We start from the raw sequence: 26324 nt of genomic DNA, 5'->3' as shown, positions 1-26324 counted from the left end.
TGTTGACCCAACTGACCCGAATCAATCTGACCCTATTTCATATATAGGATATGGGTCAAGACTCAGGACCCTTCTTTGATGGGTTGGTTAGGAATTAGGATTTAGGACATCAACTGATTAAGTGTTAGTGGGTTTGTTACATAAACTAAAGAGATGTAACCTAATCAAAATGATTAAATTTATTATTTTCCAAGAAAATATCAAATATTTTGAGAAGGCAAACCCAAGGTAATAGACCTACCTGTCAGTTATAATCGGGTCTTATTAGGTCAGCTCCAATAATTGTATTTATATCTAGGCCGCTTATTTTCGGACCTTACAAATTCTGGTCAAGATCGGGTCTACCCAAATCCAATCCAGACCCAACCCATTGATAAACCTTTTCAACCTGCAGACACCATTAATGGTTCTTTTAGTCATATAGGTCCCCACTCTGCCTCCTTCTCAACCAAAGACAGAAAATGAAATTAAAAAAAGGCATGAAACACAGACCCACAGCACAGCCTAGATCCTTTTTCCACAAAAGATCAAATAATATAATACAACCCATCATCACATGTGGGTTAAGCCATAATTCTTTTTTTGTTTACATGGTTTGCTTCATTTTGTACATGCATATAAATTATATATTTGTACATAATACATTTGAATTTCCCGCTCAAGCTCTTCTACTACCGACTGCCACATAACATTACAACGCTATTTTTATTGCTAAGTAAAACCTAAATGAATCTATTAACGCCAAGCTCTCAGTCTTACCCTGGTCTGTCGTCAGTGAAGGTGGGCTTCATCACTCACCTCAGACCGAGAGGATGGGCTGAACTGACAGGTGACCCACTTCCACAGGTCAAGGTAAGATGTATCTCCCACGTACATCAGTCGTCACCTAATGATTCCCTCTTGCTCTGCTTCTGTCTATGGACTGGACTGGAGGACTTCCTCTCTCTCTCTCTCTCATACACACTCTCTCCCTCATCAATTCAATTTTTTTTTATAATATTCTCCTCTTAGTTCACTCATCACTGAGCCTGACATCCATCGAGAGACGTTATTCGATATTTAAACCCCAAATTTTTCACTAGAATAAAAGAATAATTGGGATTGATATTCTCTGGGGCGCCCTTCTCCTTTTTCCTGCTTTTCAATTTCTCCTTTTGAAGAAGAAACGGATCTCTGAAGTAAGATTCTCGATTCCGTGTCTGTCTCGTTTGGGAGCGATAATCTCTGCCTTTCACGCCTTTCGACAGCAGATATCTTAGCCACGTGGGCCGTCGAAAGAATCTTAAAGTTAATGACGTGGCGTTGTTATCCACCGTGGAGCGGAAGTGAACACGAGCCAAGCCCAAGAAAGGTAAGGAGCAACGAGACTCTAGAGTAGAAGTCGAAGTGTTCATCTAGAAAAATTTCACGTGGCAATTGGGGCATGGGCCCCACGCGAGCGAACGAGCGGCGAATGGTATCTCCTCACGTGAATGACCATGTGGGGTGCGTCAGAGGGTGTCGTCCCCACACACACTCTCTCTCTCTCACTTCTCATCATTGTGCGGCCGGCCGCTCACGTACGGAGTTTGAGGGGTGGTGTGACGTCATCATGGGGGACGAACTGACAACTAGAAGAGGGCGAAGGAGACAGCAGCGGTTTCATGAACCAGGGAGTCGAGAATATCCCGTTCGATCTCGAATACGATCGACTCCCCTTCCTCGGAAAACGGAAGCACTGTGCGCACGTTAGTGTGGGGCAAGTCCTTCTCGATCAATGCGTCGATGTCTTGGAGTACCTGGCAGTTGGCGCAGGGATAGCCCCTGATCTGAGTCCAGAGTCGATCCAAGAGCTGGGTCCCAGTCATGACTGAATACGGTGATGTGCAGCCACCTCCATTGTCGATGCAGATGCAGCTGAGCCATGGCTTCGTGTTCAGCAACGGCCTCAGAACGTCCCCGAGAATCTCGTCCACCAGGTGGAACAACAGTTTTCTGTTCCATCGATGTTTTAACGGACCACCACCACCTCCTCCACCACTTTCACCTCCAAGATGAAGAAGAAGAAGAAAGTTGTTGGGGTTCTCTTTGTCTTGAAGATAAGACTGTTCGAGGTGGTGAAAGATGGACGGATCGAGAGGGTGAGAGGGAGAGAACCATCTTGTGAAAGAAACCAGAGTATCTCTGTCGATTCCCGTACGTTTCAGTATTTCACATACGTACTCGAATTCGGCATCGCCACCGTTGCTGCTGTCGTTGTTGTTGTTATTGTCGTCTTGATGAACGAGCGACTGCTCCTGCCTGTGGCTCTCGTACGTCAGGCTCGAACCACTAGATAACTGTGAACACCGTTTTGAATCTTGGGCTATTCTGTGTACAACCTGTTTTATGCGTACAAAAAAAAAGCGTAAAAGTAAATTTATTCCTCTTTTAGAGAAAATCGATTTAACGAAAATTAACGTTTAAGCCGAAATGAAATGACAGATACGGTTACCGGTGCCTGTGAAGATGGTTGCTGTGGTTGTTGTTCTTTATTGAATGGAACAAAGGAGGGTACGGTGATATTGACGAAGTCGTTCGATAATGGTGTCTTGTTGTTTTTCTTTTCTGAGACATTTGCTTTGTTTGGTGGCTCTCGAATTAGCGCTCCCTCTCGCACGTTCCGAATTGTCTCTGTGGCCTGCGGAGGCTTTTTCAGACGTTGAGTGAAGCGTTCAGTACTGCTGCCCTTCTTGCACTTGTTTGCTGTCTGCTGCCGTAAAGGTAGAGGCTTTGGCTTTGGCTTTGGCTTTGACGCAGCAGCAGCAGCATTAGCAGCTTTGGGTGACTGCAACTGATTATCTGCACATACGCTTGCTGAGGACGGTAGTGATGACGACTGCACTGTTGATTGCAGTGGTGGTGGGCATGGTGAAGGCGGTGAGCTGAGGCGGTAAGGTCGGGGAGAGTGTGAGGTTTGATGTTCATGGGTGGGTGAAGATGTGATCATGCCTGCTGATTTGGTGGTCTCCACGAATCGGAGTCGGGGTGAGCATGTTGGTGTTGAGTGCTTGCTCGGGCTCGACTCATCTCCTTGTTTTGTGAGACGCCTTGTTTTCTTGGATTTGGTAGTGAGAGCGTTGTCTCCTTCGTTGGCTCTGGTTCTTGTGGATGTGGTGTTTATTATATCCAGACCAATCTTTCTACCAACTCTTTCTTTGACTTGCTTCACTATCTGACGAGCGTAGTGCCTGGGACTTCTGTTCTCGTCGTCATGTCGCCATTCTTTTCTCTTCGACTTAGTTGAGTAGGGCGAGCAGGGGACTGAGCCTCTAGAGACTCGGCCAATGTAACCAAACTCCTCTGTGGGGAGAAGGTTTTCTTTGTTGATTTGAAGAGAGAGTCTGTGTTCCACGTCTGATCTTCTGGCCGACGATATGCGAGGTGTGTCTGGCAAAGAACGGGTCCCTGCCACCTCAGAGTCTATGAAATTGGTTCTACTTTGAAGTGGTCGCCGAGATCGAATGTCTCTTTTAACCGCTGCACAGGCATTTCTCTCCTGAAGCAGCTGGTGGTGGTAAGGCCTGCCTAGTGAATTCGATCTCACAATATGGGTTGAAGAGGAGAAGGAGGAACAGGGAGAAAAATTATCAGGCAATATGTCAAGACCCATGAGACGAGCTACGAGATTTGGACTTTTGGTCGTCCATGGAGAACTACTGCTCTCTGATGATAATTCCTCCATCCGAGCTTTAGCTGCTGCTCTTCCTCTTACTGTTACCTGTTTTGTCCCGAGTTGAATTCCCATCTGTAAATTATAGAAAGAAAATAAACAACTATTTCAAATCCAATGACGTAAACGTTTCAAAACTAAAAACACAAACTTCGATCAAAAACAACTTGCACATTTACAGTGTCTACTAGTATATAACTTTGCTATTACTTTCTGATTTTCTTTTTTTTTTTTTGGTGTGCTTTTTTCTTACCGGGATATCCGAGTCTTCTTCTTTCATAATTGATGAGAATGACGCAGAACCCATGAAGGATTCTTCCTCTGATTCCAAGCTGTTCCTTGGTGCTTCTACACCTAAGTTAAACAAAATCCATCATCAAAAATTCAAATTTTCTTCTTCGGTGTGTAGAAAGAGAGAGAGTACCTTTGAGGATAGTGAGGTCTTCTTGAAGAAACGAGTCGGCCTTGAAAGAAGGTGGCTGCAGTGTACAGGGAAAGTGATGGAAATCAAAGAATTGAAGTACAGCACTGATGCATCCTGGGCTCTCCCTGTCTACTCTCTTCGTGGGTCGGCTCCAATACCACTCCCTACCCATTACTGAGCTTCCTTTTTTTTTCTGTCTACTTTGGATACAAGAAAGAAAGCAAGTAAAACAGTGAAAGTGAAAAAGAAGAAAAGAAATTCAGGATGAGAAAGACTATGGAAGCCTTAGCAGCAACGCAGTGACTGAGATACTCATGGAAAACAGGAAAAGAAAAAGGAGAAAAAAAAGCTAAAGCTTAATATCCCTGAGAGAGTCCAGACCCTGGAGAGTAAAAAGAGGATCCGTCAATGGAGAAGAGCAGTAGCAGAGCATTTGATTTCGGGTACAACCCAACAAAAGGTAGAGAGTGGAGACTCCCTCTCTCTCTCTCTCTCTCTATCCCTCAAATGAATTAATCCAACAGACTTACTACTAACAGCTCTCTCATCGGGAATTGAAATATATGAAGAAGTGCAGGAGATGACGAAATGACCACGCGCTCTGAGCTCGTTTCACGATGCGATTCCCTTTCTTACCTCACCACCAGGACCGTCCCCCTAGCTCACTACTACCCCATCCCCTATCCCCTTATTGAATCAATTTTAAATGTGTACTAGTGATTAGGCAGAGTGATCAGGGATACCTCTAGATTCTATATACCACTAATTTTAAAGTTAAACTACTATTCATCTTTTCACTTTATGACCCTTTTGTCCCTTAAAATCTTAATCTCTCAGGCTCAGCTAAACAGCAACAAACTACCTTAACCATGGTTAGCCATATATTTCATCCTGATATTGATTGCAAATTAAGTGATCAGTACAAGCAATAGTTATCATATATGTATGCTACATGTTCGATAGATAACAAGAATGAACTATAAAATCTATCTCTGCCCACATGCAATGCAGATATAGATTATTGTTTAGTATTTACTATTTACTAGGTGGTGTATACGATGAGATGAGCAATTTGAATTTATCCTTTGTGTCACACTACAACTTCATTGTCTAACTCTCACTCCAATAATTCCTGCTTTGCCTGATTCTGTCAACCAAGTGGGTACTTGTTAATGTGGAAATTTGTGGATGGTTAATTTGGTTCAGTAACATTGTAACAATCCACACAAATTTTACTTCATTTGATGCTGGCTCATTTCAAAATCACCTACAGAGAGTTCAAATCTACAAAATATAGAAGCTTCCCATTAACAATAAAAAAGCATGGATTCATCTTATGCGCCATGAACACGGATTATCATCATCATCATTTGGGGTTGGCTATATGAATCCTGTTTTGTTATTTTGTTTCAGTGTCATATCCATAAATTATGGGCACTTGAATCATTTTATATTACTTTCACCTAATGCTTCTGTCTTTTAAGTTCTTTTGGCCCTTTTAACTTGTAACAGATTTTTTTTTTTTTTTTGTTCTAGCAGGGGATAAAATTGCTTGGCTTTTCATCTGGGAGTGATTCAATCAAATCTAATGCCTGTGTATTTTGTAATACAAGAATTTGGAAAAAGAAAAACGATGTTGATCAAGTAGATTCAAACAACTCCAACCACCCTTTAATTGAGCCTACAAGGCTACAAACAGAAACAGTAGTTTGGGTAGACAATTGTAAGAGAAAATCTTGTATGTGCTGTGGATCTCGAGGGCCAACTGATGGCCTAGATCTGATTAGTACCCTACCCCCAGTACGGGTACTGCAGGAGGAAGGACGCCATCATCTCAACCCAAGTACTAGAGAAATGGGTTAACTATGCAGTAGTGTTCTGTGAGAGAAATGGATGAATTAAGCTATAAGAGGAGAGCTGCTGTTTCAACTTTCAAATGGGGTGAGGCATGGATGATGGATGATGGCCATGGCCAAATGAACAAGAACCGATCGAGATCCTTTGCGGAGCATCAAGAGAAACAAGGAAGCTGTTGTACCCATCAGATAGCTAGTAAGTAGTATATCATGATTGAGCTAGCAAAGGCTATTAGATATATATATATATATATATATATATATATATATATATATATATATATTGGGCATTGAAGCATGTGTTCGAGGAGAACACAACACGCCTCAGTTTCCATTCTTTGTCCTTGGTGGTGAATCTGAGTCAGTGGGGGCTCCAGCTGCTTCATCATTTTGCGTGAATGGTTGCAGATTCTCTTAACAAAAGAATACCCATGTATATAAAAATAAAAGGCAAGAAACATTAATAAAAAGACAACTCTACTATTTCAAATTTTAAAGAAGTTTTAACTTCGGCGGGTAAATGTTAATGACATGAGATGATGAGCTAATAGATGTATATATGGATATGTTGGCTTTTATAACTGCATGTATCCATCCATCCACTCTAAACTAAACTAAACCAAACTAAACAGCAGTAGAAGAAGAGTCTTATTATGAATTATGATCAACATCCAAAATGTACCCGTACACTGCCAAATGCTCTCTCTCTCTCTCTCTCTCTCTCTCTCTCTCTTTGAATTCTTCTTTATTTTGGTAACTTTGATGGCTAAAATAAGGAGACAATGTCTCCAGAGAGGAGGAGCGTCTGCCCTGGTGCTTTGATAGAGTGGGTTATTGGGAACGACTGTCTAGTGTCTTCACTCTTCCACATGGACTGATTTTTCTTTTCTTTTCTTTTTTTTTTTTTACTCTTTAATCACTACTTTCAAAGCGGATGAGTGAAAGAATAACCTGAAAGAGTAAGAACATAGAAGAGAAAAAGCCATATCATTACTTGAAAACAATGCTTAATTACACCAAAAGATAACCTGATAAAGAGTAAAGAACAAATGAGTCTGGTCCCCCCCCCCCCCCAATCCTTTCCCTCTGTGTGAAGCTTCCCATGAAGGCATGAACTAAATGGAGATTCTAAGTCAGTTAAGAGTTTGTTTGATTGCTTAGAAAAGGTGACTTCAGAACAGAAAATAATAGAGAGAAATGCTAGCCTCACAATGAGGTTCTTACTGTAGCTGTTACAAATCGCTCAGTTAGCACTAGCAGTATTATTCTAGAATTGTACACAATGGCAGTAAAATATAACTTATTAAAGATTCCCTTTGTTCCTAAGTAAAATCTCACTTTACCTCTATGTAGTAAAATTTGGAGAGTAAAATAATGAATGGGTTTGGATTTTACTTACTTCTATTCATCTTCGTTTGATTGGAGAAAAGAAAGTCTGTAATTGGAAAATGAGTCACACATAAGCGTGCCCCACATTCAAGGTTCCACCTATGGGTCTCACATGTGAGAGTGGATCTGCTAGTAACAAACAATGCTAGTATTAATATCATTGGTTTTGTGCCATCTGTTCACATTAATAATTTTTGAAAACTCTCAAATTTCAGACAGGTGGCACAAATCTATGCTGTGCCTCGGGTTCTTTGTTACTAGCAGATCCTGACTCTGTTGGTCAACATACATTAGTCCCACATGTGGGCTCCAATCCCCAATTCCTTTGTCCCATATATGGATCTTGTTTGTTGGTTCACAAGTGGGTTCCATTTTTTTGTTGTTCTCACATGTGCGGGGCCTACTATGTTCTAAAGTAAATAAGACTTTCTTTTCCAAAAAAAATAAGTTTTTTTTTTTTTTTAAGTAAGCACATTGGGTTGTTATTATAAACAAAACCCTAATTTAATAAGATTTCTGAAAGCCTTTATAAAGCTTTAAAAGTTGTTCTCCCTAGCCTTGAGGTTTTTGGCAGTCATGAGCAAGAATCTTTGATTATAGCTAAGCCATAAGAAATAGGGAGTATGATTAGTGGAAGATTGATCTTTTCTACAGGTCCTATATATAGAGCTTCAATATTATTTTCTTGAATTCCTACATAAATAGTATTTCTTAATTGGGAATCAATTGGACCGGATTTGGTTCAATTCGATCCAGTCCAATGTGAATCCATTATAAATGGATCAGGTCTAATTCAATCCAATGAATGTTTTGGACCAATTTAGAACAATCTAATTCAATGTTTGGATCATCCAATTTGTTCAAATTCATTTTGATTTAGATTGGTTTCAACCTAAACCCGGTCCATTGACACATATATTCTTATCTTATATCAATGGACTAGATATTGGCTTAATAACTCAATCCAATATAAACTTGTTACGAATGGACCAGATCCAATCCAATCTAATAAATATTTTGGATCGGATTGGTCCAATCCAATATGTCTTGTTGGTCTGTCCAATCCGTCCAAATTGATTTTGGACTGGATAGAGTGCAATCCAAAATCGGTCCATTGACACTCTTACTTATCTTATACAACAAATTATTTTACCAAAACCCGATACGTACATAGTATAAGCTTAACTAAATATTGTAGTCTTAACATAAAAATCATAATCCAGTTCCATTTCATGAAACCCACAACATTTCTTTACATTTTATTATATTATTCTTGAGAAACAAGCACATACTAGATAAACTTTTTTTTTTCTCTTCATGCAACAGATTTCCTTTTCTAACAACCAACGAAACCCTAACCTTCGTTGTTTGGGCATAGAGAAGTTTGAAATTATTTATGAAATTATAAGTCAATATGATTATGTTTGATTTGATAGAAAATAAGAGAGAAACAGATCTGTTAACAAAATCTGTGAAATTTCTTAACAACTTTTCATGTACAGAGTAAAGACATACATATGTAATTATGTTGCAAGGGATTACCAAATTTATACAACACCAAGGCCTAAGCCCAAAGCCCAAGCCTTCATTGTAATTCTCCAGTTTGTCCTTGGACCCAATATTGAATCTCAAAGCTTGTCAATCTCTAATTTCCAATCTCATTGTGAATCTCGTTGACAGATTGATTTGACTACAATTGCTCTTCATTAATTACACCTTAACGGCTATTTGAGACAGTCACAATGATTCTCCATAAAAAGAAGGAAAGAAACGAAGAAGGACAAAAATCCCTCTCAAATCTTTGTCCCCATCTACGACCAACAGCCGATAATCACGATTTTCTAATGGAACGAAAGGTCGGGGACTAGGGGCAAGGAACCATGATTAAGGCGCAAATTTGTGCTTGACAAGCCTCAATCCTCGTCCAAATATCATTTATGCTTGCAAAAGACAAAGTAAAAGGGAACACAAACACTCATGACTCATGCCTGATTTGTGTAGCAAAAGTCCCCCACCCGACAAATTTGGACTTTGGGAGCATATCTATTTATACATCTCATAGCTTTGAGTACTGAGTACAAAGAAATCTCTGCCGAAGCTTCTCAGGCATTCTAAGGTTTGTAAATATTTAATTATTTTTTACTGTGGCCGGGGTAGGGCTACGATCTGGTCTAAACCAGCTGGCCTATTTTTTTACTTTTAAAATAGTTTTGATTTTTAAGTTGCAAGGTCAGCCTCTTACTACTAGGAGTAGGAGTAGATCTCTATTATTAGCAACGGCTGCTGAGGCTAATCTAAATGCTAGGCCTACATTAATTAGTTAAACTAAAATATAATTTGCAAGTTAATTACAAATTTATATTGATTCCAAATTTACTTGCGTACTGTGTAGAGTGGTCCTAACTCCTTGGATGAGCTATATAACTTGAATATTACTCTAAGATTATTGTTAATCAATTTTTATTAATATTCAGTATCCGTTTGGAAGGGCTTTTATGCAGCAGCGGGCTTTGTGGCTTTGTTAGGTGGGTCTCACACAGGCAGCCTATCAGTTAGGGATGCAAACAGATCGGATTGGATTCGAATCAATATAATTCAAATCTGATCTAACACTGTTTATGTCGGATCTGAAGATTCGATTGGATTTGATAGGACTCGATTTAAATTTAAATCCTATCGATCGGATCTGATCTGATCCAACTTGTTTTCTTTAAAAATTAATAAATTATTAAAAGAAAATTTAAATATAGTCATTTAAATAAAGTTAAAACAAAACTATAAGTATTTTTTAACTATTTTCGTCATATATATACATGTTTTTATAAAAAATAAATAATATAACAAGTTTATAAAAATATAATATAAAAAATATATTTATAAATAAATAAATAACATATATATATATATATATATATATATATATATATATATATATATATATATTATATGTTTACATTTATAAACATATAATATATCGGATCGAATAAGGGTGATCTGAATCTGATCCAATTTCTGATCAATCGATCCAATCCAAAGATCCGATCAGGGGTGATCCAAATTCGACCAAATAAAATCAGATTATGATCTGATCCATTTGCAACCCCACTACCAGCTTTGTTTGTGGAAAACTAAAAAGGCTATATACACTTTTGTTCAGTCAAAATATTGGCTTGAAGCTTATTTTGATAGCCTCTTCAAAGCAGTTCAGTCAAAGCTGAATCTCTGCACTGAGGGCTTTCATGCAGCAGCTTCTGACTTTGTGAAGTGGGCCTCACTTAGATTGTTATAAACCATGTTTTGTGAAAACCCCAGATGGTGTTAATATGATTGTCTGAAAGCCAAAAGCATGGCTTTCCGCTCTTGCTTTTTTAGTGATTCTTCCAAAGCTGTTCACTAAAAGCAACTCAACCAATGCTTTCAGCCCTCACAATTAAACGGGACATAAATGATCAGGTCGCTCTTCTCACAACCATCGCATTGGTCCACTGCCTCTCCCTACCACACCATGTAATTGAATCATTCAAAATGTAAGCAAATATCCTACATATTTGCACAATAGAAAAAACCTTTGCCTGAACTTTAACCTGCACAGAATAAACAAAAAGCGAAAATGATACAATGGGCTTGGGAAGCACCCCACCAACAATACAAAATGGAACTCAACTTAAAAATAAAGGCCTGTCGGCGAGGCCTTTAGTTTTAAGCTAATGAACAGCCCAGTGACCATTTAAGAGGGCTTATACAACGTTGCTTATGGCTTTGCATGGTGGAGCCCACCAGAAAAGCTTATAACTATAAGCAACGTTTGGTGAAAAGTCCTGGAAGCCAAAATTGGTCGGTAGAAGCCTTTATCAATAGCTTCTTCAAAGTTATTCCAAAATTGGTTGGTGTGAACGGGACTGGTTGCCAAAATAATCCTTGGAAGTTGATATCATTCACTTGTGGAATGGATGCGGCTATGATGAGTTGAGAAGTCAATACACGCGTCTTGTTTTTAGCCCCAAAAGTTTAGTCCTCGAGGGGGGACCACCTTAAATTTAAAAATTAAGGTGGTGTTGGGAAACATGTTTATCTTGTGCATGGACCGCTTTGGTCCACGCCACAGGATGAATACAGATTTTAGTTTGGTTTGAACGGGACTGATCCACAATATATTGTGTACCAGTTCTGTTCACAGCTCAATATCTCGTCAACACTTTTTTATCGTGGTTGAATTCAGTCCCCAGCTACTATACAAATTTTTATTGATAATATGTATCACATGCCTCATTTTTTATCCTACAACAACATTCATCTGGGCATTTTTCACCGTCAAAGCTCATCTCTGCCTGCCATTGTGTTCCGTCGCAAAGGGAAGAAAATGATTCTCTACCGACTTGCCCTATCAACCGGTATGTCACCTCTCTCTTTCTCCTTCTTCTCTCTCATGTTTTTCTACTTTTGGCATTACTTAATAAACAAAACATTCATCTGGGCATTCTTCTCCACCAATGAATGTTCTCCCTGCCTGCAACTTGAACTAACACTTCTTTGCCGAAGCTCTCCTCTTGGATTTGTGTTTGTTTTTTTTTCATCTCACTGTGTTATGTTTTTCTTTTCACCAAATAATACGGGATCCAATGAATTATTAATTTGCATAAATAGTTTGATGCTATGTTTATTTTGTAATAATTTATTATTTTATTTGTTTAAATATAAATTTTTAATATTTTTATCAATAAAATAATAATTTTTATTTTTTTAATTATTTTACTACCATTTTTGTTAAAATTAATATTTTTTGGTTAATATTCAGTTGCTAATTTCTTGTTTTCCAATTTATTTATCATATAAACTGTAAAAATTAAACATTTATAATCGATTATATAGATTACTTCAAAAACTATATATAAAATACATAGAATCGAAATGTGTGGTGTGGACCACGCCTACATAAAGCCATTGTGGGTATAGACTGGATTAGTCCATATAGCCTGTCCACAGTTTAGGACAGTTGTATACTGTAGTGTGATGTAAATTGGTCTCTACAACAATAGTGTGATATGGATCCACCTATACCCACCAATCTCTCATCCACACTATAAAATACCCCTAAATAAAAAATAATAAAAGAGGACATAACCTGCCTTACCCCACACCCAAGAGAATTACAACTCTCCTCACAAACTCAGCCCAAACCCAACAACTATAATAAAAAATCCAAACACAATATAGGAACATCGATATAATCCTCTCGACGTAGAATAATGAGAGATTGAGGAGGGTGAGAGACAATGTTCAATCAATAAGACATAGTTGGCACAATGATTCCCCCTCTCTTAGAGTGTGCATAAAAACAATATTCATACCAAATTCATTATTGCGGCAATGCCGGAGACCATCCAACAGAGCAAGGAATTCTACTTGAAGTGACGTAGCATAGCCATAAGAATTTGAAAAATCCAACAACAAACAGTCATCAGCCCTTTTAATTACACCTCCACCACCACTTGGTCGAAGTTACCACTAGTAGCCCCAATCCACATTTAACTTAAATTCAAATAAAATAGAGAATTTCCAAAAAACCCACATGATTTTCTTTCTTTTTACTGCATTAATGGGGATGTTAAAATACTGAAGAAGTAAGGAGTTGGGATCATTTGGTTTTAGGATATTGTTGTAAAACATTCATCTCAGCCAACCCTTTTTTTACTTTGTTAATCAGAGCATGGGATAAGGATCCCCACCTTGAAACACTTTAGGAGTTGGGATCATTTGCATCTCTCAGACTCTCAATCCAAATGATAGATGGGACTATACGCATAAGATTTTGGATTTGGGAATCCTTTTTACACACACTTCACCAATGTTTCACACGACCAACAATATATTGAGACGGAATTGGTGAGGAACCCTCTATACCAAACATTCTTATCCCAATCAATAACCGAGTCATGGTCCCTATAACCAACTCCCAAGCAGTAGACAAAGAACTTTTCCATTAGGGTTATAATATGCACATGAGTCATGACCTATTAGCTAGGTTTATTGGCATCCTATGCAACGCAAAGTATGATAACTATTAGCGCGTAGGAAAGTGAGCAGCATATTATTGGGAAATAGGTCTGTCAATAAAAACTAAAATCAACTAGCTTCTATGAAAAAGAGGGAGAAGGAAAGAGAGGTGTTAATGATAAAACCACACAAATGAGAAAGCACCTATACACAAACAAGAATTAAAGCTATGGTTTGCCTATATCCCTAGAAAAAAAAAACTTTATACAATCTCTACTTGAATTTTATTACTCCTATACTTGGTAGAACCTCCCCCCAATATGTTATGTGTCCTTAGGGGGTGCATCATGTTCTGACTAGGGTTGTTAATTCGACTGGATTTGGTCCAATCCGGTCTAATCTAATATTGGTCCATTTATAAATAGATTGGACCAAATTCAGTTCAAATCCATACAAACCAAGTCTAATCTGATCCAAATAAAATGTAAATGGACCAGATTGGGTCCTATCAACACTCGATTTTTGCTCAACCCATTGCTTGAACCTCCAATTCACCCCAAACACCCGATCAGACCCTTTCGACCTCTCCAAAACACCAAAAAACCCAAACAACCCAAATTTCACCCTAAGAGCCCTCAAATCCTCCGTTAAACTTGCCCAATACCTATCCGATGGCCCCGATCGACCCTCACTTGCCCAATACCGTTCTCATACCCACAACCCATATCCACTTGATCCGAACACATCGAATCCAATCAAGCCTTTCTAATCACCCCAGAATACCAAAAAACCCTACCCAGAGAATTTTCACCAAAAACTACCTTTATTTTCCCCTTCATTGAACATAGATTTCATTCCGAGGCTCTAGATTAGCCGAATCAAGCCCTTTCTAGATCTTCCTGATCCAAGCCTAGTCGGGCCAATCTGTCCCCACCAATCAACACGGAATGTCCAAAAACCCCACCCTACAAAATTTTAGTGAAAAATTCCCTCGTTAACCCTTCAATCCAAAAAGATTCCATTTCGTCAAATCCTGTTAGCCCACGCATCAAAACCCTTCTCAACCATCAGACCCATCTCGACCCTCCATTCTTGACCCAGAACCACCCATCATTGATAGAAGAATCCAGTTCAATCTCTGGACCCGTTTCAACCCAACCTGCTGAAAATTACCAAAACCCCTTCATTTTCTTCAAAATTATGAAATGGCCCCTGTCCTAATATGAAAGCAAAATGACGCATCATTTAACCTAAGGGGATCGAGAGGCAAAGGAGGGAGAGACTATTCGTCGTATCCTCCACTCGAACCAATGGTGAAAGCAGGCAAGAGAACCTTCTTTGTGCATTTTTGCTCGGCACCCTCCCTTCTTCCCTTTCCTTTCTCTATCTTCCCTCTCTTTCCTCTTTTCCCCTTCTCTTGCATCGACCATCAAACCCAACCAGAGTACACTTGCATTTGAACAAAGCACCTGCAGTGTCAATCTCAACTTGGCCAAACAACCCAAGTTTCACTGAAATCTGGAAGTAAATCATTCTTCACCCCACCGAGGTATTTAACTCTACCAACTACATTTTGGGAGCAAGCGCGAGTAGGTAATCTTCCCTCAACTTGTTCTCGCTGCTCTCATGCTTTCATTTTCATATTCTGGCTTCTTATCTATGCATGGTCGAAGAATGAGGGAAAGGAGAAGTTGATTCTCTGTTGGTTCTAATTTAGTTCTGTTCCTCTGTTAATTCCTTGTTCCCGATAGTCTTTTTCTATTTCCAATAGTTTTTGATAGTCTTTTCTCTATTTCTGATAATTTCTTCTCTCATCCATTCTAATAGTTTTTGTTAGTTGTTCGCTCCTCCGTTAGTTTTAATTTTTCTTATTCCGTTTCTGTGTTATTTTAAATTACTTTGATGCTATATTAAGTTTAAATCTCAGTGTTAGATGGTTACTCCACTTTTGTGTTCGTCTTTCCTTACTATCTTTTATTTTCTTTTGTTTTCTTTTATTTTTCTGGCGCAATTACCGAATCTTTGTTATCTTCTTATCTTTACATTTTTGCCATTATTTTGTTGCATGCTTAATCATTGCCTTTCTGATGTGTTTTTTGGGCTACTTAGTAGCAGGTTTAATTAATCTGTTATTTATTTATTTTTTAGATAGTTTCTCGTTGTGCATTCTCTTCGGTAGCTTTCATATCATGCAAAGAAGATGATCAAGTACCAAGTTATTTGCATGACTATTTTTAGTTTTCCCATCGTCATACTGATCATCTTTCCGTGTTCATTTCTTTCGTGTTCTTCTTCTTATATTTCTGTTTTTTATTTTGATGCTGCATTGATTAGTTATCTTTTATATTACTTCAGTCCTGGTTGAAGGATTTTCTTCCAATTAATTTCATTAGCTAGAATAATAGTTAATATGTAACTTCTCTAGAATTGATTATCTGTGTTTTTCTAGTCTTTCGGTTAATTCTCTTTAATATGGTTTGTTCCTAACTGATTTAGATTAGTTAGATATTCCATTCCGGTGTTTGCTTTCTTGTCATGGGATACCATGTGAGCCCCACCTATTTGACCTAGGAGAGGGGTGCCTAACCCCTTCCTTCTCCCATCCGAGCCTTACCTAGACTGGTTAGACCAATGCCTTGGGCTTTGGAGTCACTATTAAAACAAAATGTCTTATAAAATCATTTCCCGAAGGACCCATCTCCTAACTTGATGGGTGGCGACTCCATCCTTGCCTAGGTGGCAAGTGAACCGGTTTTTCCAATGTTCATAGGTCCACTCAAATCAAATACCAAAATAATATGAGAAATCCAAAAAAATATATAAAAAAACTACAACACCTGCTGCAATCTAATCCGGACCAAACAAAATGCAAATAGACTGGATTGGGTCCAATCTAATCCAAATTGAATCAAATACCAAAATAACATGAAAAATCCAGAAAAAAATATATTAAAAAACTGCAACACCTGTTGCAATCCAATCCGATCTAATTAAAATGCAAATAGATCAGATTGGGTCCAATCCAATCCAAATTGAATCAAACACCAAAATAACATGAGAAATCCAGAAAAAATACATAAAAAACTATAACACCTTTTGCAATTCAATCCAACCCAATTAAAATGCAAATAGACCAGATTGGGTCCAATCCAACCCCAATTGAATCAAACACCAAAGTAACATGATAAATTTAGAAAAAATATATGAAAAAACTACAACACCTTTTGCAATCTAATCCAGTCCAATTTTGAATCAAACACCAAAGTAACATGATAAATTTAGAAAAAATATATGAAAAAACTACAACACCTTTTGCAATCTAATCCAGTCCAATTTTGAATCAAACACCAAAATAACATGAAAATCCAAAGAATATATAGAAGACTACAACACATGTTGCAATCCTATCCAATTAATTGCAAATGGACCGGATAGGGTCCAATTCAGTCCAAATTGAATGAAACATAAAAAGTTATATAAAATTTTAAAAAATATAAAAAACTTATAGAAATATATTAAAACCATGGTTTTTGAACCGTCACTAACCCAGATGGTTGGACAAGGCAACTGGTACTATTTCACCCTTAATTCGTTGTTTCTTGGCGAAAAAACCATTGACTTAGTCAACAACCCATTGATCCAAGCAGTTGAACCGTCAATCCATTTAACTCAAACAATGGTCGAACCGCTGACCCAATAGCCAGTGGCCAAAGCGATTCCAATTCTGCCTGGGTTTTTAAAACATTGATTAAAATTTTCACAAAATATAAAAATTTATCAAAATAGAAAATAAAAAGATTAAAAGAAAATAAAATTCCGCAAATCACAATAGACCATACTTTTCAATGAAATCCAAAACTTCTACAATAAATTCCTCTCATAAAACCAGATGCATTGAATCTTAAAAGATTAAGAAAGACGAATTGAGGTGAAAATTGGGATTCAATGATTGTTTCAGTTGCAAAAGAGAGGAAAAAAAAAAGGAATAATCAATTAGTCTTACCAACTTCTGGGATTGCTCTGTAATATGCCATTCGTGGTTAAAGAAGAGATCGTCTAGAAACACTCTTTGATATACTGCCAGAGGGAGGGATGGAGAGAGAGAGAGAGAGAGCACCTCGGACTGAAATCATTGCCGGAGATAAATCCTATGTAACATAGAAAGAGAAAGATCGTTGGGGGGGCGGAGAGAAAGAGAAGACACCTCAAACTAAGTTATGTTTGGTAAGGTAAGGAAGGGAAAGTTGTACAAGATTTGTAAAAGTTTTCTTACATTTTCCTTCCTTTTTCTACTTTTTCCTTTAAACCAAACACAACCTATGAAATCATTATTAGAGATAACCCTCTTTCATATGCTTCGACAGAAACAGAGGGAGATAATGGACAATTGAACGGATCAATGGGTATTCGGGCTAATCTGTTTTGGTCCACTAATTTACCAGACAATCAAATTTTGGACCAGTCCAGTCCGATGTAACACTTTGGGCCGTCCAAATTGATCAAAATGGTTATGGTTCGGATGGGGTCCAATCCGAACTCGATCCATTGACACCCCTATTCATGGTCCATCAGCCCTAAAAGTGTGTATTTCCTTAACCAACGTACGCCTCAAATATGTGAGCTGACATAGCTTAGTACATGGGCTGGACTTTCAATGCAAGCGCAGGAGAGAGAGCTGGGCTCAGATGACTATAGGACCAGCCCAATGTATGTTTGATAAAAAAATGTCATCGTCATGTTAACTTTTCTTACCAAAATGGCGGTCCTATTCAGGTCGGTCGAAATCTGGTACAGACAGAGTCGTGTACAAACTCATAGAATGGACTAAGTAGTAACCAATCTACCTGGGACCCACACCCTATATTTGCGGATCACTAGCGTGTATGTGTTCAGTCTTTATTGGTAACGTTGCATCCATTGTTTGTAGCAGATGAAGAGTGGGTCCACCCATGAAGCACATGGGCTCAAACTGGTGCATCTGCCACTGGATCGCTTGATTGTTAAGGGACTGGCCCAACCCATGATCAAGCCCAATTATTTGATGCTTTAGGGTTTATTTAGGCATAAGCGATATTGCGAAAAGAATTTGAAAATTAGTATTTTCTAATTTGATTTCTAGTAAAACGGTGTCTCTCTAGTCTCTAGTAGTAGAGCGAGAATGAAATAAAATGACCTGCACTAAATTCCTTACGACGGACCTGAATGGAATAGCCTTCTCAATCCACTAAGCCACAACTAATTTACTTGTAGATTTAAGAAAACCTGGAAATGATTTCATTGAAATGTGGTGGTCCTGCTCCAATTCCAATGACTTCAAAAACATGCAAAAACGACAGCTAGAATCATTTCAAAGTGACATCTTTGACTTTAAAACTTCATTTATTTTCTGGAGACTGGCTGGAACTGAAACTAATCGATCAAGCATGAATCTTCCAACTTTTTCTGTATTCTTCGAATTAATTTCCAATTTTTTTTTTCATTCGTCGGTAATGAGTGGAAGAAATAATAGGGGTTTTTATATTGAAAATATAAAGTACTGGAAATGTAAGGTATATTGAAAATATAATTTTAAGAGATGTATTGGATACATTTTCGATATATATAAATATGAAAAAAATCAAGATACGCATAAATATGCTAAAAAACTCAAATAAATCCTAAAAATATATTAATAAAGATAGTTACAAGTTTTATATGATTATAAATAAGTTATTTATAAATTAAAAAAAAAAAAACTGTAATTTAATGGTCTATATAAAATTCAAGATATCGGAGCACACTTAGTAACTATTTGCAAATGATGGAATAACTAAAATGTTAAAAAACATAAAAAAAACTAAAATGTATATTGACATATATTAGTTTTAAAACAATCAATTTAATTTATCTTTATATTTATTAATACATAAATTTTAATAATTAATTCTAACATTTATTGATGAGCATACACTAAGAAAAAGAGAAAATTTATTTAAAAATAAAAATGCATAAACCTATAACAAGCAAACGGGTGTGGCTTAGTGGTGAATCTCTAGTTGTTAAAGCTTAATATTTAAGGTTCAATGATTGCTATTGCCAAGTTTGTAGCTTTATACTATCAAAACTAATTTAATGAGAAAGAGGGTTATTAATTATCGAAATTAATGAGAAGAGATTTTCAATTAGGCGCTAAAATTAAAATTAAAATTTAAAATTATGCATTAATTACAAGAATAATTAACTAATTAATGAGAGAGAAATTGCACTTAACTATAAGAGTAGACTAGGAGGGAACTGCAATTTCAGATTTCAGAGGTGGATTGAAATTCACTTATTTGATTAATTCTATAGGGTTTTCTAGTTTTCAAATATAACGGTGGGCCATGTGATGAAGTTGGTAGGATCATCTTCCTCGTTTTGGTAAATCATTTATCTGATAAAACATTTATTCGGATAATATTATTTCAGCAGTTAACATTGTACAACCATTGCGTATTAGCAATTTTGGTTGTATGGGCTCAATTGGAAGAATTATAAATACAAATATATATAATATAATACAAAATACAGTAATTTGCATTTTGTACTCTTTCCAAAATGAGTCATATAAGATAAAAGATGTATCCAAACATCAAAAGGGTATTATTTGTCCAAATAAATTGATGGAAAATCGTTTTTTCCCCCACAGGATTCATTAATACAGAAATACAAACACAAATTCATTTCTTTTCTGTAGTATCCACCAATTTACCCACCTCAACTTCTTAGAAAATGAAAGAATCTCAAGTAAATCCCATTAATATTTCTTTTTTGGATTTATATAAAAAATAGGAAAATTTTATTTTTCTAGATATTACCTGATAGATAAATTAAAAATTAGGAATACTAGAATAGAAAAAAATACCTCTTTTAATAATAAAATTTTTCTGACTAAAATATTATTACTTTATTTATTTAAAAAACAAAATAACATCAATAAATGTATTTATCCAAATAAATAACTTGCCCAAAAGTAAACGAGGCCTTAATATAATGCGGGACCCAACACACCGCTACCCTACCTTGCATCTTCCCACTTGAGGAATCAACACTCAACATGTGAACGAACCTTCCGACTCAAGGAAAATATGCAAGTCAAGTAGCTTGCTTGACCAAGTAACAGGAACTGGCCAAAAGCCGATGTCAGGTGTCAAACCCAACTCACCCAAATTGAAAGCCCAGTTCTTTCAAAAAAATAAAATAAATGAAAGCCCAGTTCCAGTCGTGGTCACGCCGCTACTTGTCTCCATAGTACTCCATAGTCCGTAGTCAAAAAACATTAGATTTCTATTTACGTAAGTAGGAAAGAAAAGTGGAAAACCATACGTCTCTACCACTAGAGCAATAATGGTGGATGGTGGATGTGATTAAACATAGAAAGATCTCCTCTCGTTGATTCAACCACACCCCAGCTGTGGCCTGATCACAAATTAAGCTCCGGCTTTCAGGCTACAAGTCAGCCCCCACCATGGACGGTAATGAGCCTGAACAGTGACCGACCAGATCGCAAGTCTACAAGGCCTGACCAACTTCACTTTGAAACCTCCTCAACTGACCGACCAGTCTACAAATATATAGCAGTCTTGCACTAAGCAACCACAAGCAAAACACATACATATTAATTTAACATCTACACATTTACTAACCAAATTAACATGTGGTACACCAAATATTCCTTCCCAATACCAGACATGGCCAAAGAAGAAGGAAGACTAAATGTTACAGAAAGAAGAAAAAATACCAGAAATAAAAAAAAAAAAAAAAACAAAACAAAACAAAAGAAAAAGAATGTTCCCGACCCCCTTACCCAAATGGTTGGGATTTAATTTAAACCTGAGGTGAGTTGAGGCCCAACCCATTTTGTCTTACCATCTTTGGTGCTTTCAGGGTTGAGTTTGTATGTACTACTTATATTTACAGAAAAGAACATCAAGTCTGCTTAGGCTTTAGATCAATAGCAAAAGAGCCCAAACACCTCCCTCCCTCAATCCATTACTTGTTGTTGCAGGGTTGGTTGATTCTCATGGCTCTCCTCTCTAAAATCTTGGGACCATGGGATTAAACTCGTGAGAGGGAAGCAACAGGTGCAGCTACTAGGGCAGGCCTCCGGCCTAGTCCAGTTTCTGTTTTGTTCTCTGGAAGAAGAGATCTGATGATCATGGCTACCACCACCGTAGGAAGGTGCAGCTGCATCTTCAAGTGGACCCCAACATTCTACCCGGTTGAATTCTGGAATGTTCGAGTGAAAATAAACCCAGACCAGAGCTTCCTTCAACTCGGGATAATTGTTGAAGAGATTCCCATCTCCATGAACAAAGGCCTTCAGTACCTGTTTAACCATTAATGAGATCATTTTAACAGAATTAGTTAGGAATAAACATTAAACAGATGGGTTACTGGTGAGGGAACAAGTTGTGAATAATATAGTATGTACCACAGGGAGCTCTTTGGAGAAGATGTAGTATCTAAGCTTTGCACAGAGATCTAAGAGGAAGTGCCCCCCACTTATGTGGCAGTGAACGTGGAGGGACATCTTCCCTTTCACTTTCTTCCACTCTGCAACCACTTCGTCTCTCTGTAACTTGTTGTACCACCCCTGTAACTGCATATATAGAATCTTTTCTTGTCAGTTAATTTGTTCCATCAAACCACTCGAATTAGATCTTTCAATTTCTTCATCTAAAGAAGAAATGAAACCATTCAAAAAGATTCAAATAACAAACTCCCCTGTTTTCCTCCTTTTATCAACTTTCAACTTTTTTTTTTCTGGTTAAAACAAACAGACCCATGATTTTCTTAATAACTAAAATTCAAATATTTGAAGTTTCTAACTAGAAGAAGAAAAAAAAAGCACCAGACTTTACATCTGGATTTGTGTAGAACTGGGTTACCTGGGAGCTATTGATAGTATGAGAGATGGCCAGAGTAAGTTTAGCGGTGATATCGCTGTGGGTAAGCGTGTAAGCTCTCGGAAGGTTACCGGGGTGCTTCTTTTCGTCCACCCCCAAGAACAAAACCTTCAGCTTGGATGCTTCGAAGATGGCAGGCCCAAAAAGCCTTGCAACCTGAACAAATCCACAACGAATCATAAATTCAATCCAAATCCTACTAAGCATCCATTCTCACTAGTCACTGCAAAAATAACACCCAAATAGAAGAAAGAAAGGACGAAGAAATACCGGAACAATCGACCGGTTCGATTTTTTCTTCTTGGAGCGGTGGTCATAGAAGAAGAGAGAGCTCTTCTGTTCTGAGAGAGATGGAGACGATTGCAGAGGTGTGGGGAGTAAAGACGTAGCAGTGAAACCCATCTCTGAATCAAAATCGCATCTCAATTCTTCTTGAAGCTCCAAGTCTAGTGTGCTCCCTCTCTCTCTGTCTCTCTCTGTTCTTAATGACTTGGAGCTTTCGAAATCAATTATTACTTAGCTTGGAATGCTGAATCACTTGGGGATTACAGTTTAATTAGTTTGAGAAGGAAAAGGTCGCGGATGCGTGCGGAAATGGTACTACTTCCTCCCCAAAGCCGGAAGCGGAGGAGGTTGCTTCGAGGTGTCAACTTTGTGGGCGCGGATTGGCACGTAGCGCTACCTGCCATTAACCACGTGGGGTTGTGACAACAGGTTCGACCCAACCAAACGTACCTTTCTAAGTTTCAGGGAATAGCAAGAAAAAAAAAAAAAAAGGAAAAGAGCCGAGCTGTTCGGTTCAAATCGATCGTCCATCATAAAACTAAACTGTAATCGCTGTTGTGTTGCCACTTGCCAGAAACGGTGTAAGCATCATTCATGAATCATGATTCATATCGGAAGCCAACCATGGTGCGAGTTCTGTTTTGATCATCGTAGCAGATGTTCATGTTCGTGTTTTTTATGTCGAGCAAGAAGACAAATCTTTTGTTTGGTCGAAATTCGAAAATGGTTTACCTCTGATCCCAGCTCTAATAGACTAATAGACATATATAGAATAGAACCTACCGGAGATGTGGGGTGGGGGGCTAACTAAACACTCTAGAACCGAACCGGGCTCCAAACGATCAACAGCATCCAAGGTAACATATTCAATTACGTGCTTGACTTTGACGGCCCAACCCTTACCGAACCACGATCTAGTTGATCTGCGGAGTGGATCCACTTCGGAATCTTCGTACGCTTCGATATGTTGTCCTGCGATCCAAAATGTCGCGGCGGTCTATATGCTCATTAGAATTTTCTGTATTTTCTTTTCTCTTAAAAAACGCTTTTCTTTCTTGGGTTATATAGAATTCTCTATTTAGATTTCGGTTGCCGGTGGCGCCTTTAGCTGTCTGCGAGTAACCTTTGGCATGAATACGATCATGCACAGAGTTTTTTTACTTTAGAGGCTCAAAGCCACGGCGAGCTTAGAGATGATAGCTCCCAACGTCCCATTTTTTTCGGAAAAAGAAATGTTTCAAGGGAAAAGTACGGATAGGCCCATATTTCTGAACAGATTCTCACGCCAAAATGACATTTAAATTTAACTTTTTTAATGTTAGAACAGATTCTCACGCCAACTCAGCTTCTTTGTTTTGCCTATGAGATGGTAATCTAATTTGGATTTCAATATTTTTTAAGGGATTTTAATTGATAAGGGCAACTTTTAGGCCCTAATATCAATAAAAATAATATTTTTAATATAATTTCTAAAATATGTTAAGTTTTTTTTAAATATAAAATAAAGCCAAAAACACTATTCATCTCCTTCCTCCAAACCACCAAACAAATCTCCCCACCTCAATCTCTCTCTCTCTCTCTCTCTCTCTCTCTCTCTCTCTCTCTCTCTCTCTCTCTCTCTTCTTCTTCAAATACCTCTACCATTTTGTTGTTCTTGAATTTCGATTTGTTTTCTTTGTAATCCATTAGGAGTGCTTCTGTGATTAGGTCTCCTACTCTTCATCTTCCCACGAGACTTCGCAATTCAACCAAATCGACTAGAGGCATAGCTGCCATCTCCATTACTTTGTACCTCGTATTTGAGTCCCTGAAAAGAAACAGAAGGCAGTCGATACTCATGTACTACCAGTCATCGAAAGATCTCGAGAGATTGCAGAGAGTTTCTATAACTTCTCTTGAGTTTGCAATTCTTTTTCTGTCAGTCTCGCTGTAACAAAGGATTCTAATGAGTCTGACCCTTGTAGGTGAGCCGTGGTTTACCAACCCACCCCACATATCTCTTAGATCCTTCAAGAACTCTTGTTTGCAGATGAGATGTAGAGATCTCTCTTTGTAGGCAATTTAGAAATAGAACTATTTGATATTTTTTAAAGCCTAGAAATCGGGATTGGGGGAGATTTATTTGATGGTTTGAAGGAGGAAGGAGATGAATAGTATTTCTACCTCTATTTGATATTTTTTAAAAAAAGTTAACCCATTTTAATAATTATATTAAAAAGATTATTCTTATTGATATTGGGGCCCAAAAGTTTCCCTTATGGGCTATAATCTTTTTTTTTTTCGAAATTACCAATTAACATGTGAAAACTAAAATGACCCTGTTGGGCCCACTATTTAGATCTCTCCCGCTCTCCCTCCTCTCTCTCTCCTCTTTCATTATCTCTCCCACTCTCAACTCTCCTCTTCCTACAACTTTTTTCTTCCCAGACCCAGAACTCTTCTTTCCCACTCTCATTCTCTCCCCCCTGTCTCTCCCTCTATCTCACTTTCGCTCTCCCTTTAATTTAAATGTCATTTTGGGTTTTGTATGGGTTGGCTTGGATTTCAAAAACCCCATAATGCCACTTAGAATGCTTGGAGACCACTTTGTAATTGTTGATAAACTACTTTCTGACTTTGCAGCATACGAGCTTAGTGCGGCAATACGTAGACCTCGAACTAGTGTAGGCCCAACTAGAAGAAGGGCAGTACAACAATTGCAGTAGCAAGTTCTTCCATGATCTGCTACTTCTATTCAGTAATGTCATCGTCTTCTTCGCCAAGAACTCCCCAAAATTTGTCGTTGCCATTGCATTAAGAGAGCTTGTCATTAAAGAGATGGCAAGAAGAAATACTAGAAAATCGGATAGATCAATTGATGAACCACCCCAGCCACCATCCATTCCTATTCCATCTAAATTGAGTTCTGAGCGGACGAATTCGTTGTTTGTAAAACCTAAATCAAGGTTCCATCATTGCTTGTTGAAAACACAGCTCCATACCAGCTAAGGCATCCACGACAGTTATCTAGAGGAAAGGAGATTAAAAGCTGTCAACGGCAAGAACATCAGTAATGATAGTGATTGATGAGAAGTCCATTATCAATATAAAGCAAGCCAAGGGCAACCTCTACTACTAGCAAGAATTTAAATGTGAATTCTAACCAAAACCCAGGACGTAGCTCGTGCCCTCCATTGGGCAAAGGTGGTGCAACTCCTAAAGACAGTCCTAAACCCAAGGTGGAGAAAAAGAACAATAACACAACTATTGCCAAGAAGCCTAGCGCCGTGAATTTCTTGAACATAATGAACGAAACTCTTCGTCCAATGGAACATTGTTAGAGAGGTTGAAGAGTTCTGTAAATGGTCTAAACAATAACAAAGAAGCTGAACAAAAGAAAAGCAGTGGAAAGAGTGATGGACAAAAAGATCAGGCTCCCCAACAAAGGTCTGGCTGGAAACATGCTACAGGATAGAGGAGTCCAGTGAAGAGAAGTGTCGAACATCCGCCTAAAAGGGCAATGAGACAAACATCTCTGCCTCCTCCCATACTGTTGAAGCAGGTGAGGGAAACGTAGAAACAAAGGCGGTTACATCTAGATAGGCAGGGAAACAAACATCTCTTAAGTTGGCGTGGGAATCTATCCTAAGATTGAAAAAGTTGAGTTTAAATGTCATTTTGGGAGCTCACATCGTCTGCATCCACCAATAGGACATTGTCACGTCAGTTTTAATTTTCAAAATCCAACTTAATGGAAGTCTCCAAGTTAACAGGAACTT

The 26324-nt window shown here is 38.0% G+C and overlaps 2 protein-coding genes across 2 annotated transcripts; both read right to left on the bottom strand.

Moving 5' to 3' along the window:
- Nucleotides 1–512: 512 nt before the first annotated feature.
- On the bottom strand, nucleotides 513–4841 carry LOC148880100 (uncharacterized). The gene is made up of 4 exons (XM_088961926.1): nucleotides 4116–4841; nucleotides 3945–4045; nucleotides 2474–3766; nucleotides 513–2360 (listed from the first exon to the last, which is right to left on the bottom strand). Exons 1-4 carry the CDS (start codon nucleotides 4285–4287, stop codon nucleotides 1611–1613), a joined length of 2316 nt encoding a protein of 771 aa, XP_088818052.1. The 5' UTR covers nucleotides 4288–4841; the 3' UTR covers nucleotides 513–1610.
- Nucleotides 4842–20990: 16149 nt separating this feature from the next.
- LOC148880099 (protein STAY-GREEN homolog, chloroplastic-like) lies at nucleotides 20991–23800 on the bottom strand. The gene is made up of 4 exons (XM_088961925.1): nucleotides 22552–23800; nucleotides 22264–22437; nucleotides 21807–21974; nucleotides 20991–21701 (listed from the first exon to the last, which is right to left on the bottom strand). The coding sequence occupies exons 1-4, from the start codon at nucleotides 22681–22683 to the stop codon at nucleotides 21357–21359; spliced, it is 819 nt and encodes a 272-aa protein (XP_088818051.1). The 5' UTR covers nucleotides 22684–23800; the 3' UTR covers nucleotides 20991–21356.
- Between the last annotated feature and the right edge of the window lie 2524 nt (nucleotides 23801–26324).

Source organism: Nelumbo lutea, chromosome 1 (assembly GCF_056320005.1).
Source record: "Nelumbo lutea isolate HS-2025 chromosome 1, American lotus-T2T, whole genome shotgun sequence".
Lineage (NCBI taxonomy): Eukaryota > Viridiplantae > Streptophyta > Magnoliopsida > Proteales > Nelumbonaceae > Nelumbo > Nelumbo lutea.
This window is presented reverse-complemented; position numbering and strand designations above follow the sequence as displayed.

Coding starts and splice junctions, on each gene's coding strand:
- LOC148880100 (XM_088961926.1), bottom strand. CDS start 4,287: ATGGGTAGGGAGTGGTATTGGAGCCGACCCACGAAGAGAGTAGACAGG. Junction 3,767..3,944: donor AAGAAGACTCGGATATCCCG/GTAAGAAAAAAG, acceptor TATAATTTACAG/ATGGGAATTCAACTCGGGAC. Junction 2,361..2,473: donor AACCATCTTCACAGGCACCG/GTAACCGTATCT, acceptor CGCATAAAACAG/GTTGTACACAGAATAGCCCA.
- LOC148880099 (XM_088961925.1), bottom strand. CDS start 22,683: ATGGGTTTCACTGCTACGTCTTTACTCCCCACACCTCTGCAATCGTCT. Junction 21,975..22,263: donor ATACTATCAATAGCTCCCAG/GTAACCCAGTTC, acceptor CTATATATGCAG/TTACAGGGGTGGTACAACAA. Junction 21,702..21,806: donor TCTCCAAAGAGCTCCCTGTG/GTACATACTATA, acceptor ATGGTTAAACAG/GTACTGAAGGCCTTTGTTCA.